Source organism: Lampetra fluviatilis, chromosome 35, assembly GCF_964198595.1.
Source record: "Lampetra fluviatilis chromosome 35, kcLamFluv1.1, whole genome shotgun sequence".
Lineage (NCBI taxonomy): Eukaryota > Metazoa > Chordata > Hyperoartia > Petromyzontiformes > Petromyzontidae > Lampetra > Lampetra fluviatilis.
Genome location: NC_136309.1, coordinates 8,726,457 through 8,744,296, shown reverse-complemented (window position 1 = coordinate 8,744,296; position 17,840 = coordinate 8,726,457). Strand labels below are relative to the sequence as shown.

General features: G+C 43.7%; 1 protein-coding gene across 1 annotated transcript in view; it reads right to left on the bottom strand.

The window, feature by feature from the left end:
* The window catches only part of LOC144944670 (phosphoinositide 3-kinase regulatory subunit 6-like), a 63,213-nt gene that overhangs the window by 37,597 nt on the left and 7,776 nt on the right, over positions 1-17,840 (bottom strand). The window contains exons 2-4 of the mRNA XM_078873029.1: positions 13,399-13,496; positions 11,731-11,802; positions 2,326-2,458 (exon numbers count right to left, since the gene is read on the bottom strand). Of these exons, the coding sequence (XP_078729155.1) occupies positions 2,326-2,458; positions 11,731-11,802; positions 13,399-13,496 (303 nt within the window). The remainder of the gene's footprint in view (positions 1-2,325; positions 2,459-11,730; positions 11,803-13,398; positions 13,497-17,840) is intronic.

Here is a 17,840-nt window from a genome sequence, read left to right as displayed (position 1 = left end):
ATGCTTCGTGCAATTCGGTAAGACATCACAACGTAATAATGACGTCAGAATTCATTCCAGTGCTCTGCCTATTTCAAGATACATTTTGGAATGTAGTTGCATCTCAAATCGCCGGATAAAGAGGGGCAACTTGTCCATAGAGAGAGTTTGAACAGGATGGTCACGTATTTACTTGTGTAGTTGAACATTTTTCTTCAAGAAGCAAAGATCGAAAGCAAACAAGCTTATTATCCGTTCAGTGTGGGTGTGCATTGAATTTCATGTTCTAAATCTAATCTAATGTAATATTTACAGAGCGCCTTAAGGTACTTAATACAGTGAAAAGAACGGTGACAATATAATTATTTCTATTGCAGGGGCGTACAAGGTATTGAGGAATGAGTGATCGTGATAGAGGGGTAACTTAAGGATCACGAAACGGTAGGGGAGGGACGGGAAGTCGTGGAAAGGCGAGGGGAGGGAAGAGGAAGAGAATGGGCGATGGCTAAGAGGTGAGATACAACACCCATGCTGTTGTGTTCTAAATGGCAAAAATAACATCCAGCCAGTTTTGTAAAAACATTTTGGAGATATTGGTTTCATATGCTGACTCGGATGTTTCGCACGATAAGAGTGAGATATTAATTAAAGGTGCAACTGATGTCCATTCTCATCTCACAATATACGCGTCAAAGTACGTGTCAAAATCGATCTTTTTTGTTTCCACAATTCGTGGAAGTTGTACAACATGGGTTTATGTAACCTTTCCAATCACGAGAGGCCGCTACTTAAACCACAATGTTGAGAAAAAAAAGAAAATAATGGATTCTTGAATTGTTGCAGTGATATTCAATGGATATAATTGAAATGAATAATTTGGCCTACATTGCGCTGGGCCTCTTGAGCCTGCAAGTTCCTCTAATGAAACCGTGAGAGCTCGCTAATTTATAAGTTTGAGTGTGGAGGTGGGTGGGAAGGGGAGGCTAACTGGAAGACTCAATGGCAAGAGGTACTTCACACATCACTCGGTGAGCTTAAGTAGAAACAAACGGAATCATTATGTTATGTGGAGGATGCAAGCAGCTTTGTCCAAGACGCCAAGAATATACGTTTGCACTTCTGACTCTTTTTTTCTCTCGTAACGAAATTACTTTTGTTCGTCATTATAGCTCCTTCCGTGTGGTTAACGTTGTGGTATGTCGGCCATAACGGGAGTCTTTATCCGTCACGTGCTGCCTCCGGTTCTCCAAACAACCAGCTACAGCGTAACACAATCTGTGTTACGTTAACAAAAGTGTTTCACGGTAGATTTTAAGTAAATTGTAATAATATAAACTTCAGTTTAACACCTAGGCTTTCGCGACCATAGTAGAAGTTTTTGGGTTTATCTCGTGAATGTAAATGTGTCGTTAAACACGCCACCACCCGACACAGCCAATATATACTACTTACTTAAAAAATAAAGCCAATTGCCCCCCCCCCCCACCTCTTGTCTGTGTTTGCGTGTCTCTCTCTCCCCGGGGAGCGGTTGTGTAGCGGTTAGCTCTACGCTACGCTACGAACCCGGCGACCCAAGTTCGATTCCCGTTCACGGCCAACACCGGCGACGATTATCTGAACCGGTCCTGGGCCTTCCTTAGGTCGACTCAGCCTCAAATAAGTACCTGGTGCGATGTGTAAACATCGCCACTGGGAGAGACAAAGGCGGCCGGGCATGGTGCTGGCCACCCACTCCCTCGTGTGCCGTGCCTGCCTTCATAGGTGCTACTCGCTAACAGCACTTGCCCCAACAGTCTGTTAAGGCTTCACGGAGGATCTATGTCTTTCTGGTCGCGTGGATTTTTCTCCGGGTCGTCCGGTTTTTCTCCACATATTGAGAATCAATGTGTATTTAGAGTGTTTGGCTGATATCCATTTCCACGTGATGAGCCACTTCATTGAGATATCATTTGCAGCCAGATCACTTCTGAAAAATAGATATTTACCTCTGAGGGCCTTACCTTGTCAAATAAAAATGTAAGTTTTGCATATTACTTTAAGAACAGTTCAGCCAACCCTGTAAAATCGCAACAATGAGCTCTGTAAATAAGGACGCGCACGGCTTATGTCGCTGGACCACATGTCGACTGTTGAAATTGAGCCCGCGTCGGAAAAGTGAATAAAGAACATCTTTTTCAAAACTTCTGCCAAATTGGCTTCTATTCTATTCCCTAGTGGCCGCTACTTTTGCTTGCAACTTGAAAACGGATAATCCCGGGACACACGCGGACGTAAAGCGCACCCGTTGTCGCACGTTCTTCCGCGGCAGGCACGAACGGCCGGGTTTGAGATGCGTCGTTAACCGACCTGGAGCCCGGCGTTCGGTGCTGATGAACTGCAGCACAGACTTGGTGAAGGCGGCCACGTGCCGGGGCCTCGTGATGAATCCTACGCACACCTGGTAGGCCCGGGTGAGGACCTCGTCCGTGACGTGTGGGGCCTGGGAACGACATCAGACTGGGCACGGCCGCCAATGCGGCCAAGTCGCCAAAACAGCCTCAAAAAGTCACCGGATCTTGCTTGAGAGAGAGGCCTTTACAATGTCAAAAATGTCACGATAAAATTCAGAAAGGGGTGATATTCGGCAAACTGATGCACACGAACTCTCTTCTGAAGCCCTCTCATGACTATCAGACCTGGACATTGGCATTGAGCTCCTGAAACACATTGCCATCATACACAACAATAGAATACACACCAATAATCGCTGCTCAATCTGCATTATGTCCTCATCTCAGACGGTTGCTATATTTGTCGCTTCGTTGCTTTGTGGACATATTGTCACTTAGGACACCCAAATAGTTCCTGGAGCTAGCAACACAATTGCTAAAGATTTTCCATGTATCTGACCCATACGTATCCTAGGTCAAATCTATCTGATTTAAATCTGTCTCCTGTTGGCACGTGAGTTACGTTGCTTTTTGTTATCATGGTCAGTTTTCCCAAGTAAGCCAACGCGCCCTGGTGCCCCTCTTAAGTTAAACAATTTGATTGTGGTCTGCCTTCAATAACCGCTTTAGATACACGTACTCTAATGTAGTGGTTTATAACCTTTAATGGAACCTTGCACCCTTTTGGTTCTCAATCGTAAACAAATATTACGTTAATAAATACGCAGGTTTGATGAAACAAAGTAGTTGTACTTAATTTTTGTTTCGATAATTTAGCTTCTAAAATAAATTGGCCATGTCCCGCTATTTTCTCTCTCTCTATGCGCCGTGTCCTTTCTCAAAAACGTTGGCGATCATCGACTTTCCATTTAAATCTGTCCGTGATATTTACTCAAAAGATTTGCATTGGTTACTCCTCCCAGTGGCATCAAATTGTTTAAATATCTTAAGTAGATAATTCACTCCCTTCCCCGTATTCTTGTACTTCTAATTTTCCGAGTCAAAACATTGTATGATGCCTCCTGTTTTCTCATTTCAGGTCCCAAAAAGTTCAACTTGCCTTTCTCTAAATGTGTTTTTTTTGTGTGTGTGTGTGTACCCTGCTGTGATCCGTAGCCACGTTTAGATTACTCGTGACATTTTTAACATCCTTCGAAATCAACACATTTATGTTTTTTTTTCAATGCACAATTAAAACCAATCTCAATACCGCAATTCTCACAGTCTCGGCACTGCAAAATCTTACTCAGAATATGTATTTATACTGAATGAATAGGATGAGATATAAAGCTCTTTTTCACAGATGTCCAGTAGAGGTGGGTAAGAACGTTACAACAACAAACAGTACAAAAACACGATAATAGTGCAAAGTACAAGAAAGGTAAACAAATCACCCAAACAAATACAACACTAAACTATCCCCATCCTACCAGGCAAAGCCCACTGAGGTATTGACTTTTTTTCAGAAGCGACTTGGCCACAAATGATAGCTCAACAAAGTGGCCCATCATTTGGACATTTATAGCAACAAAATAATGAATATAATCACCTCACCACCCCCCCCCCTCACCACAAAACTATCGGGACTACTCTACTTATGAACGAGTTAGGTTCCAGAGGTCTGTTCGTAGGTCGATTTGTTCGAAAGTCCAACTTTACTCCTGTCAATTTCAAACATATTGTAGGGCATGTACACTCAACACGGGGAATGGCTTTAAAAGTTAATAATTTCCTGTCGATGTAGATGCCACCACCGCCATCTATTGCGCAGCGGTTGAACTTCCGACTCTCGGTCCGAACAGGCAACTGGACATACGGACAGATTTGTTCGCATCTTTGAAAGTTCGTAAGTCGAATGTTCAGAAGTAAAGGAGTCCCTGTAAATGGAACTCGCTCGCTGGCAGCTGCCTCCCTCCCCCACCCTTCTGGTGCTGTTATTTATATATATTTACATCCTCCACCTTCCCAACCAACAAATCTAAGAATTAGTCTGTCAGGTGCATTTATATAAACAGACCTATCAGTTGGTCACACTCGAGTAAACAGATTTGCGGTATCCAGTTGTAAATACTTTTGAACTGCCACCTTACTAACCCCACTATTGAGCCTTATTTTCCATTACAATAATAAGACCCCGTCTGTAACTCCTTGCAAAAAAGACAAGACACAAACAACGATCCGTTTGAACCACTCAATCAATACAAAGCAATGCACCGCACAGCACGTCCACCAAAACGCCCGGCTTTTCACGTACACCAACCATCCATAAACCATTGCAAGCCCACTCATATATATAATTTATACAATTTCCATTCTCATTCCCGTATTTCCCAGCTGACACCTCCAATGTGCCATGCTATGAGTAGCGATTCTACGTCATGACTGTAACAAAACATAGCATTGGTTATTAGAATTGAATAAACTTGATAACACTGTTATCTTGTTTTTAACAATTTTCAATTACATCACAAATGAGTCGCACAATTGAATCTCAAGTGGGCGGCAAGTTTCATTGCGGCTTGGTAAGCCACACTTGGAGAGATTGAACATTTTACAGCCGTTTCTATAGTCAAAATTTTGGCTCCCATGGCAGTCGTGGCTAATCGGTAGCATCCGGGCGGTGATGGCGCACGCCCATAGCCCAGCGGCCTGCGCGTCGAGGTGCTATACCCTGGCTCGCCAGGAGAAGGCAGTATGGGCAGTGGCCTAATCGCTATCTGTCTCCATTTGTACGGTGATAGACTGTTGTTATTGCCGCCTCGCGCACGTGCATTTTCTCTGGGTGCTACGATTTTTTCCTCCCACTTGTACGTGTGCATGTTTAACATCTTTCGCACTGTAAATAGCCGACTGTGCTATTCGGACTCATTACTACTTGGCTGAAAACATCTTACATTTTTAAAACTCAATGCAGGGACCTCCTGAAAAAGAGCCCGACAACCCAATATGGCTTTCCTGGATAAATAAGTAAATAAAATTCATAATCAACGTTTTTGGGTTTAGATCGCGTTATTTATAAATGTGTCGTAACCCTCCACCACCCGACACGGCCAATCAGTAAAAATGTGTCACGTTGACAAAAGACAAATAGTTCACTGCTTTAGCCCACCGGTGTGTTGAAGCCACAACATTTACAATTTGAGTACGACGTTTCGCTGATAATTGCATCCAGCATCATCGGGCAATTCGCGATCTAAACCCAAAAACGTTGATTATGAATAACATTGGTCGCGAAAGCCTACGTGTTAAACTAAGTAAATAAAAATTATAATTTTATCATTATCCACAGCCACATTTCAGGGTTTAAAAAAAAATATTTTGACGGAGAAATTTATATTGAAAAACATACCATGCAAATCTCGGTTCACATTCAGACCTGAATCCGTTCATTCATTTGATATTCACGTCATCCTAGTATTTCAAGGCTATCACGAAGGCGCTATGGTTCCGACACATTGTCCGCAGTAGTTTCACAGTGGAGGGCAATGTTGCTAAGTGTAATCCAAATTGAGTAAGTTGAGGGTACATTTCCACAAATGGCAAATTTGAACCATGATGCTGGCACACACAATGGCCTACATTTTTTAAATGGCATCAAGAAATCTGTTAATGTCCACTGTGAAGGAGAAGGCGCGTAGTATTTCATGGTAAATACACTTGCAGTCATACACTTGCAGTATTTACCAGGGCTGCCTGCAGGAATCGAACCTCAAACCTCTGACTGCTGCAACAACAATCGGCGACCACACTTCTGCTGGGCAACGTAACCACAGCTCAGTAAACGTATCAAATAAAGTCCTTCCCTCGACTCGCGCAACTGTGTTCCACCACAACCGCTCTGCACCGGAATAAACAAACGTTGCGCAGTCCTTATTGCCACGAGTCTCTGGTGAATGAGCTCTCCAAAATCCACAGCAAACAACGTATTTGGACCATTGAACCAACCCGTACTGTATTTTGTTTTGCAGCGAGCGGGATGGCAGGCTCGGGAGCAGTAAATCATTGTGCAGCATCGCAAATGATAATGCCTGTTGCTTAGCAATGCCTCTCGCTTTTGAGCAATTGTCCCGATCTGTATAAAAAAAATACCACAATCTTTGGGGCTAATTGGTAATAATCATCATCGTCGTCACCATCATCTTCAAAAGAGGGTTAAAGACCAACTGTTGTGTTTGACCCTTTCCCCCCAAATGTGATTGGTTAATGAAAAGTGCATTGTGGAGTCAGGACGTACATTTATGCTGGCTTTTGAAAATATACAGGGCTCAATAAACTCAAGTTGGTGTTACATTTTACTGCGATCCTTTGCTGAATTAGTTGTATCCGTTTACCAGGAGATGAAAAATACAGGCCCTTTGAGACACACCAAACACTCCCTCTTTTGACCTGGGTTACATGACAAAAAGTAATGCTAATTTTAGGATTGATCCCTACAACAGTACTAGATAATGTCGTTAGGTACACATTCGTAAAAAAAACATTGTAACAGAATATTATTTTAAAACGAAAAAAAAACCATTCCAGCTCTGAGGGTCTGATCAAACATTCAATCGCGAACAATTTCACAACACAGACTCGGTTTGAATAGCCGACGAGAAAACAGTTGATTTTGTTGTGCGAGGTGGATGTTCAAAGAACATTGGACAAAGTTTATGTCATGTCATTGTCAAGTCACTTCACAAAAGCAAACTGCCTTGGCTCCGCATTGATGCAACCACCTTCACGAATTGCTTTGCCCCCATCCCCCCACTGTGTTCTATTGAGAGTGTCTGAGGTCTGCGGATCGTGTTCTCCTCCGCCTTGGCCTGGGAGTGAAGAAGAGATGCGGGGGACCGGGCTGTTGCCTGTGTAAAACGCTTTGTTAAAAGGCATCAGGGATTCGGCTTCAATTGCTATGTTTAAGCCTCGACTTAAAGCATTCCTTTTTAGGAAGGCTTTCACCTCATTTTATCTTCAGGCTCTTGCCCTCCTATTATTATTATCAGTAATTTTAATTGATAGGTTTTTATGCTCATTGTGTTTATGCATATTGTATACAGCTCTCTGTGATCCATGTGTAACGATCGAAATTAACAATCACCCCAAGCCAATGTGCAGCCTAACGGTTATTCAAAAGTAGGCCAAGGTCTCCGATTGGCGGAAAGAGGCCTCCACGATGATTGGTCGGGAGGCACGGCTTTTGAAGTGATTTGATGAAAAGGTTTGAACGAAAATAGGCGAGAAACAGACTTGAAAACCCAGAGATGACGGTTGGGAAAAATGAGAGAAGCACAGGGATTGGCTAGGGGATAAACGTTGAGGGAACATTCGAGAAAGGGGGCTCGAGTGATATAAAAGGGGGGAGCACAAGGGGAGGGGACGTTTGAGGGAAGGGAAGAGCTTCAAGACCAAGCAGGAAGCCCGCACCTCGTATTGTTACTGTGTCATAATAAAAGAGGCTCCTCGTATGATAATTGGATTTTTACCCTTTTATCTGGCAACAAAACTGACACTTTTTTTTACAAGGAGTCATGTTTGCATGGACCACAATACCTGTAGTCGTAATGCAAACAAAAAACATAACTCTGATAATGTATGCACTGTCCTTGAAGTTGATTGGTCCACACCCGAGACAGCTTTCCTTAGAGCCTAGTCTCACATTGTGTTGGACCAGATGACGCCAAAAGGCGCACAACTCAAAGACAATGCACCATCAGAGTATGGGAGCTCGGGGTAAGCATTTACACCATTGGAACCTCATTTGCCAGAAGAAAAAAATATGATAATTGGATTTTTACCCTTTTATCTGGCAACAAAACTGACACCTTTTTCTTTTTTGCATTACGACTGCAGGTATTGTGGTCTATGCAAACATGACTCCTTGTAAAAAAAAGGTGGCAGTTTTGTTGCCAGATAAAAGGGTAAAAATCCAATTATCATATTTTTTCTTCTGGCAAATGAGGTTCCAATGGTGAGGCTCCTAGTAGTTTGTCGTTCGAGTCGTTACACATGGATGAAGAGCGCTATATAAGTCCAATGTATTATTATTTATTATTACTCGGAGTGATACAATCTCCATAAGGATTCTGAGCAAACACTATTCCTCAACATCAATTGTGACTAATTACGGAGGAGCTCCCATGGGCTACCCCAGTTACCATTGCTGCATCTCAGATAATGTACTGTCCATATCATCCACATTACGCATAGCACATGGATGCTTCAAGGTTAACCTGCTCTTTTCGTTCTGGATAACACTATGTAACACAATTTTTGTTCCTGGGTAGTAAGTGTTATTTCGTGATTGCTTATGCCTAAAAAGTATAGAAAATGGCTATTATTCCCCACAAACTTTGCTTTTGTGACCAGGACAGTGATTTCGATTTAAAGCTTTCGTGACTGCAGGGATTCATCTTCTTGGTTCTTTCGGTAAAGTCACGTAGAAGGGAAGTAATAAAATAATAAAAATAAAACATAAAATAATTCTCAAGACGTTTCGGCCACAACGCAAGCAGCCGTCCTCAGGTGCTGTCTCCCCGACAGACATGGTCTTCACCTGAGGACTGCTGCTTGCGTTGTGGCCGAAACGTCGTGAGAATTATTGTATTATGTTTTATTTTTATTATTTTATTACTTCGCTTCTACGTGAATTTACCGAAAGAACCAAGAACAGGACAGTGATGTTTTGAAATGTACCTATTTTCAGTGAGAAAACGGGCGAATTTGTGTCTTTTCGTTCACATAAAGTCAGGAAAAATGAACATTTGAATCAAAATTAACATGTATTGATACTAAAGTAATGCAAAAAATACTACAAAAGATTTAGGAGAGAATAGTTTTTCGAGATTTACGACTTTACCATAAATCACTTTCACGAATCAGCCCCCAAATATAGTCTCCCATCATGTTCTCGTTATACTGTCCTTGGTAGCGGCGTTCAAAGTCCAGTATATCCTGGTGGAAGCGCTCGCCTTGCTCCTCCGAGTACGCTCCCATGTTCTCCTTAAATTTTTCAAGATGAGCATCAAGGATATGGACTTTGAGGGACATCCTACAGCCCATTCTGCCGTAGTTCTTCACCAGTCTCAACCAGCTCCACATAGTTTTCGACCTTGTGATTGCCCAGGAAGCCACGAACCACTTCGACAAAGCTGTCCCAAGCCGCTTTCTCCTTACTAGTGAGCTTCTTGGGAAATTCATTGCACTCCAGGCTCTTCTTTATCTGTGGTCCGACGAAGACACCGGCTTTGACCTTTGCCTCAGACAGCTTAGGGAAGAAGTCTTGAAGGCACTTGAAGGCTGCCGACTCCTTATCTACAGCTCTGACAAATTGCTTCATAAGGCCCAATTTGAGGTGCAGTGGTGACATCAGCACCTTCTGGGGGTCCACCAGTGGTTCCCACTTGACGTTGTTCCCTCCACAGAGAATTCGGTCCGCTGTGGTCAGTCCCACCTGTGGTCGTGCGCCTTGGTGTCTCTGCTGTGGTCGTGCGCCTTGGTGTCCCTGATGTTTTTTAAATTTTCACCTACGTGACTTTGCCGAAAGAACCAAAGAGTATGGATCCTTGCAATCACGAAAACTTCAAATCCAGAAAAAAAATAGCGGCGAAACTTTGTAAAACCACCTTGGAGACCAATCAGGAATGCCACCATTTTGAAGTCTTTGATGACCTCCCAGCCGTACTCGTCATACTTCAAGGCATCCAGCAAGGTCTTGATGCTGTTGTAATCCTATTTGAGGTGCACTGAGTGAGCCAGGGGAAGAGGCGGGTACTTGTTACCATGATGGAGCAGCATGGCTTTGAAGCTCCTGGATGAGCTGTCAATGAAGAGGCGCCACTCATTCTGGTTACAGGCGATTCTGATTGCCTCGAACAGACTGGTCACATTGTAGCAGAAGCAGAGCCGATCTTGACGGGTGAAGGAGCTGCAAAAAGGTTGGTGACGCTTCCTCTGATCTGCGACTTGCACACTTTCATCCAACAAGTTCCACTGCTTGAGCCTAGACGTCAAAAGCTTGGCATTAGACTTGGTGAGACCAAGATCTCTGATCAAGTCGTTGAGGTCTTTTTGGTTGGGTAGTATGGGTTTCTCTACTCAGCTCCACCTCTGAAATTGTCATCTGGATCTACGCCTTCCTCGCTCTCTGACTTGCTGCTCTCTTCTAAAGACGGCTGCTCTCTCTCTCTGGAGGAGTGGGTACGGGGAGCTCATGGCAGTGTGGCACCAGAGCGATGGATGAAGGAAGGCCCGAATACGTGATAGCAGGTGCATTCTTGCCAGTCCGACGTTTGGAAGGGTCCACCATGCAGAAGTAGCAGTTGCTTGAGTGGTCAGTGGGTTCCCGGCAAACTCTTGGATAGCGAACTTCATGGCTCTCTTTTCCCCTCTGTACCATCCTACAAAAATACATTTATTTCACCCATGACTAATGTGTAAGAGATTAATCTTGATTTGAAGCTTTCGTGGCTGCATACTCTTTGGTTCTTTCGGTAAAGTCACGTAGACAGAAAAAATAACAAAAAAATATCGACGTTTCGATCGCAACACAAGCGGTCGTCTTCAGGAAAAGGGGGGTTAGCTTCTAAAGACAACTGCTTATAAAGGTTTGAAATGGGCGTAGCCCAAATGTCAGCAGCCAATGCCAATGCAAGTGGTGGGCAGCGACCGCGGCGGTGGTGGGCTTTCCACCAATCAGAGGGCTGCCAGACAAAAATGAGCATGTCAATGCAAGATCGCCGAGCCTTCGACACGGTGAGTGCGCCAAGGTAGCTGTGTTATTGTGAGAGATTAGCATGTTAATGTGAGATCGGCGAGCATCCTCCATGACGAGCGTGCCAAGGTGGTTATGTTAATGTCAGAGATTAGCATGTTAATGGGAGATTGTGAAGCAGCCGCCTCGAGGATGGCGCACGAGGTAGCTGTGTTAGTGAGAAATGTAATCTGTTAATGTAAAATATCAGAGAGCCGAAAATAACAACTAAAATCGGAAGGTGGTAGGCTGGGAACATCACAGCCAGTTTTGACTTAAACTGGTTAATAACGTCCTTCCAATGATTGCTCAGTTTGTACCCATCTTCTCGATTGAAATGGTGTCTATGTTTATATATCAAATAACCACCATTATTCATTATAAAGTTGAAACTGGAAAGACTATTCATTTGTAAACATATACCTTCTAACCGCGCAGTCTTAAAACCAGTCCTCTTCATTACGTTAAACCCATAATTGAATGCTTTTATCCCAAACTGTTGTCGTTACTTTGTGGCTTGGTTCCCGAAATAGAAGTATACATTTTTTTTTTAAACCCACGACGTTGTCATGTTGCTGGGAGGCGGCTGACCTGTGCGATGGTGCACATCAGCATGAGCATGAGCGGAGCGGCGACCTTGTCCCGCTGGCCATCCTGCTCCACCTGCAATACATGACGGCCGGGTCACACTCGGCAATGGCAAAGACAAAGATCCCCCGTGTAGCCTTAAAAGACTGTTGGGGCAAGTGCTATTAGCGAGCACCTATTAAGGCTGGCACGACACACCAGGAGGTGGCTGGCCAACACCAGGCCCGCCACCTTTATCTCCCTGTGGCACTGGGTACTCATTTGAGGTCGAGTCGACATAGGGGACGCCCAGTTCAGATAATCGTCACTGGTGTTGGCCGTGAGCGAGAATCGAGCGCACACATACACACACGCACGTGTAAAAGCACATCGCTCACATTCACACTTTGCACACCGTCTGTCACCTATGTTAGGAGTAAATGGATCTGTTATGAGTTTCTCGCGGTAGGGAGATAGTCATTATATATTCAGTCAGGGATGTTATGTAAAAACATCACATCCAGATCTTCTTCAGGCACACGTATCGTCAAATATAACCTTTAACGCGTGGAATGGATGCTGCCATGCTGCGATGGTTATCACACTGGGCTTGCAATCTCGAAGTGGCGAGTTCGATGTCATCTCCTGGCGTGACAGTTGAGCGTCAAAAATTAGCTATATACTACTACGCAGAGGTGGGACAAAGTCATTGTTATGCAAGTCCAAGTCGAGTCGCAAGTCATCAAATTCATGACTCGAGTCTGACTCGAGTCCAAGTCACATGACTCGAGTCCACACCTCTGCTACTACGTAAATGTTTTAAGTCTTGAATTATTGCACAGGCACGGGTGCATATCCCTATTGCTGCCTACATGAAAAACAGTGTAACATCTCAAGGGTTGTTGGTCTAATTAGGTTTTAGATTGCAAACCTGTGTGTGGGTCGGAACATGAGTGCATTAACTTTTAATGGGAATATCGTGTCCCTTTGTAGAGTTGGTAAGGGCTGCAAGATAGATTTCAAATTACGTTTTCGTGTTCTAGGGTAGCTCCAGCTATTAGGGAGTTATGGCTTCAAAAGTCGAACATGGCACGCAGACAACCCAAAAAAATGTCAAATCTTTCAATGACCCATGACTTGGAAGCTGTGTGACCTACGAACCTCCAATTTGCAATGTTATGTCTTTACGGTTCCTGCAGCTGTGACAAATGTATTGTATGTGGTCATATTGGAGACCCAGTGATTTTACATTTAAAAAGTTCAACATGCATTGAGTGTTAAATCTATTTGTTTTTCAGGCCTGCACGAATATTTAAGTGAGTGATGGGGTTTTCGCATGTGTCACTGAAATGGTGAGCATGGGTAGCAGTGGTGTAGCTGTTAGCACGCTGCGCTACAAACCCAGCAACCCGGGTTCGATTCCTGCTCATGGCCAACACCAGTGACGATTATCTGAACCGGTCCTGGGCCTGCCCTAGGTCGACTCAGCCTCAAATGAGTAGCTAGTGCAGTGTGTGTAACCATCGCCAATCAGGAGACAAAGGCGGTCGGGCGTGGTGTTGGCTACCCACTCCCTCGTGTGCCATGCCGGACTTCATAGGCACTCGTTAACAGCATTTGCCCCAACAGTCTGTTCCAGGCTATACGGGGGATATTTGTGTTCATCATGGACAAAAAAAAATGTTTTTTTACCTTTTGTAAATGTTCCAAGATGAGAGTGATGAGCATGAGAGAATTTTTTGGACAGTGTTCCAAGTGCTTTTTCAATTTCCACCATATCAGAGGAGCTCCTGAAATGTATGAGAGGAAAAAAAAAGACAACCCACCACATTAGAATTACGCGGTCAACAACAGGACTGGAGAAAAAAACACGCCATACAACTTGTAAATTAATACCAAACAACAAATCCAGACACCACTGCCACATGCTGTGTGCGACATTTTAAACAAACAAGACAATTTGTATTTATATATTCTGTCTCGCTTCCCTCGTCTCTGTCTCTGCCCCCCCCTCCTTCCTATGCCCAACCACTATTCCATTCTTTGTCACTTCTAGCCGCCTTACGCTTGAACAAACTTCCCCTCCACGTCAAACAATCGCACCTCCAGTTCACACGGTTGGCTACGTACGGTGCGAAAGAAGTTCAACATACATTCAGCCTAACTATTTTTCGTTCTTGCCTCAAAACTCACTTATTTTCCCTTGCATACCCCAACTCCCCTTCCTGTCCCATCATTAACTCCATCCCTCTTCGCAATTTCCCTACCCATTCATCGCACCCACTCATCATCAACCACTCATTGCCACTTTCATCATCATCATTTATCTAATGCATCGTTATATTTATCCTTCTCATCAACCCATCTCATCTCATCACGCTGTTTTGCTGTACAATTCCTAATAATCTGTTTAGAGCCTTGTTTAAGGCGACAAATTAAATTAGATAAAAATACGATCTCCAGACACTGTACAAAACCGTGGGTAAATGCATAATCTCTTGGAAAATGGAGGCATATCTTTATACACTCTATATCTGCATATGATTATCTTAGGGAAGCTGCCAGTCTAATTGGTCATCACACGGGATTCGCAATCAAGAGGTCGCCGGTTCGATCGCCCGCCCTGGCAGCTGAAACAACAGTGCAAATTTTTTTTTTGTGTTCATATATTTTTTGTAATATATTTCAATCAGAGCCGGGTGCAGCGCACAAACCATGCCGCGCGGAGGGCATTCGGGGCAGGGGTACAGAAAATCCGTAGTCCCCAGTCCAGAACTTTAAAAAATGTGGGTTTATAGCAGGACGGGGAGTGGTGGGCTCGGGACCACGAGCGGGGGTATCTGCATTTTTACACGCTTTCTATTAACTCATTTTGTCTGTTGTTGTCGTTGTATCCTCAAATCGTGTAACTCAATTTAAACCCACTTCCCAGTGTGGTATCGACTGCAAACTTGATGACAATACTATATTCTATCATAAGAAAAAAGTATTTTTAAACATTCATTTTTATATGTTATGTTTCGGCTTGGGTCTAACTGTCCACGCTCAACTGACGTTGGCTGTAAATCACCAAGGTCCCTTACGTTATGATAAGCCTCGGGGCCACTTCATGGAGTCGTGGAGTTCTGCCATTACTCGTACGGTACATTTCATCAAAGCGTGTTTAAAAAAGAAATATTTTAAATATTACTTATTATACGCTGCACGTTTCTCTCTCTGCCTCTGTGCCACCCAGCCGTGTAAGTGGGGAGCGCTGGTCCGTCGTCGGCAGGTCATGCGCGGTGGGGTAAAGTGTGGGTACTCCCATCCTTCGTCACGATGTTCTGGCCAGCGTGGAAGATTAGGCCGATTATAGTCTGAGGCAGGGGCCGGCAACCAAACTAACAAGAGGAAACATTTTTTTCTAGTTTGGTAAAATTACTTTCAAGGGCCGCAATGCACTGTGGTAAATACGAGACGGTGGGTCCTTAATAAATGAGGTCACGAAGCAGTCGTTAAAGAGCCGCACGCGGCTTCGAAGCTGCAGGTTGCCGACCCCTGGTCTAGAGCTTGAAGGGGCCCCTAAAGCTCCCTCTAGCGGAGGCCCTTCCACCGACAGTGATGAGAGCGAGTCATTACAGCGCTGCCCCTTTACCTTTACATTTGTTCGAATGATGATAATAATCATAAATTAAATTTCGATTTAAAGCTTTCGTGACTGCAGGGATTCATCTTCTTGGTTCTTTCGGTAAAGTCACGTAGAAGGGAAGTAATAAAATAATAAAAATACAATTATTCTCACGACGTTTCGGCCACAACGCAAGTAGCCGTCCTCAGACGCTGTCGCCTCGACAGACCTGGTTTTCACCTGAGGACGGCTACTTGCGTTGTGGCCGAAACGTCGTGAGAATAATTTTATTATGTTTTATTTTTATTATTTTATAACTTCTCTTCTACGTGACTTTACCGAAAGAACCAAGAAGATGAATCATAAATTACATTAACGAGGGGCAATTCATCGAGGGATCTCAGTGCTCCCATGCACGAAGTTGGTAAATATAAATACTACAGAGTCCACTGTGTCATACGTGGGGAGTGCAGGCCTGCATGCGAAAGAAGACGTAGCATGGTGAGTGAGCTCGCCTTGTCTAACCACTGGTGGGGAGGGCATTCCATGGTCTTGGCGCAGAGGGTCAGCCACTTACTGGGTTAGCTGCAGAAACAAAAAAAATACCCATTGCGTTGTAAGGAGTATCCAGCTCAACAAAGAAGAACTAGATTCCTGTAAAATGGAAATAGTTCCCTTTTGTTGGTGCTCCTAAAATGCAGACACAGGCTGCGGTTTGAAGTTGCAACAACATCGTCCCTTTCTGTTTTCTTGCATCCTCCGGCAACTTCATCTCTCTCTCGCCTCATTTCTCTTCAATACATTCGAGTCTCTGGAGTTTCTCTTTTGTTCGTATTTCTTATGATTATAGTGTGCCTTGGGACACGATAATGGGTGGTAAAGTAAAAGGTGTTATTTTAAGTTTTCTCTTCTGTTTTCTTTCCGTCCATTATTCTTTCGGTTTTGTATCATCAGCATCATTTTAATTTGTGCTAAGTACAGCTATCCCTATCCGTTAGGGATGCCTTCTTCAAAGAACACACATAAAATGAAATGTCAATCGGAATGGCCTTTCCCAATTTATTTAATACAAAAAAGTGAGGGAGCTGTTTCAGTCGTGTCATTCCAGCGCTATTCCTAACCTAAACATATGCACCAATATCATTTGCACAATACAAATAAAAGAATAAAGAACGTAGTCATTAGAATGACTGAATCGTAATTCATCAAATAAATTCACCTTTCCAGGGACCTCACCAAAGGATGTGCATGTTGGCATTCAATAGCTGTCAAGGTGATGTGAAGGACGTTGCGGTTCTGCTGGAGGGGACACCGCGACATTGTGGCGGATGGATGACGACGCAGAGTTCCGCGTGGCTTCATGATCTCATGTGGCGCGTGCCGTGGTGAAATTTGCGTTCATGGGGAAATTCGATTTCGTAAATCGAAAAGTGCCCATAATTTGTCAATTGCGTTTTTGTGTGAAATTTCGTAAAACGAACGCGTTCGTAAATCGAGGGGTAACATGCACTGCAGTTGTACTTGTTGTACACAACCCTCTTTTGAATTTCTGTTTAACATTCTCACATCTTAATCGAGTGTTTCCATGAAAATGTAAAAAGGTGCAGCACTGCGAGATTTGCCTCATGCCATTACATTCGGTGGGCACACCTTGGACGCTCCCACATCTTAAAAAAAAAATCTGGCTAGTGTGGAAGAGTAGATACTCCCTCTAGTAGAGGGCCTTCCACCAGCAGTGACGGGAGCAAGCCATTGTAGGGCTGTACCTTTACATTTATATTTTTTACCAATGGAAACTCGGGCATCTGGTGGGCCTTTTGCTTAGGAGGATGTTAGAGTAGCTTGTTCCAACAATCCTTCGTTCGGTCTGTGCCATTCTTCTTCCATCAGTTGGTGAGATGTCAACTACCTCGCTTGGTATACAGGAGGTCGTGGGTTCGAACCCGACCCTGACTCCCGTTGTATATTTGGAGTTTGCGTGTCTCTCTCCCAGTGGTCTCGTGGATTTTTTCTCCAGGTCCTCTGGTTTTCCCCTCCACATTTATAAACACGCGTTTATATTATTGTGGCTGCTATAAATTTTCACGTGATACTCCATTTCGTTAAGCTATCATTGGTGGCCAGGTTGCTTCTGCAAAAATAATAGCTCAGTGGGCTTTATTTGGTAAAATAATAATAATAATTTATTTTTAGTATATTTGTATTGAGTGATTTGTTTACCTTTCCTATACTTTGCACTCCTTTCGTATTTTTGTATTGTTTGTCGTAACTTTCTGACCCGCCCCTACTGGACATCTGTGAAAAAGAGCTTCATAGCTCATCAGATTTATCCAGGATAAATAAAGATTCTGATTAAGTTGCTTGATGGACTTACACCCCTTGTCCACTGGCACATCCAAGCCTTTTGAGTCTTGTTTTTCAATCACCATGCATCAGAACACATTTTTTTTAAGACGATGAATTTACCTTATACCAGGGTTGGCAAACTGCGGCTCTGGAGCTGCACGCGACTATGAGGACTGCTTCA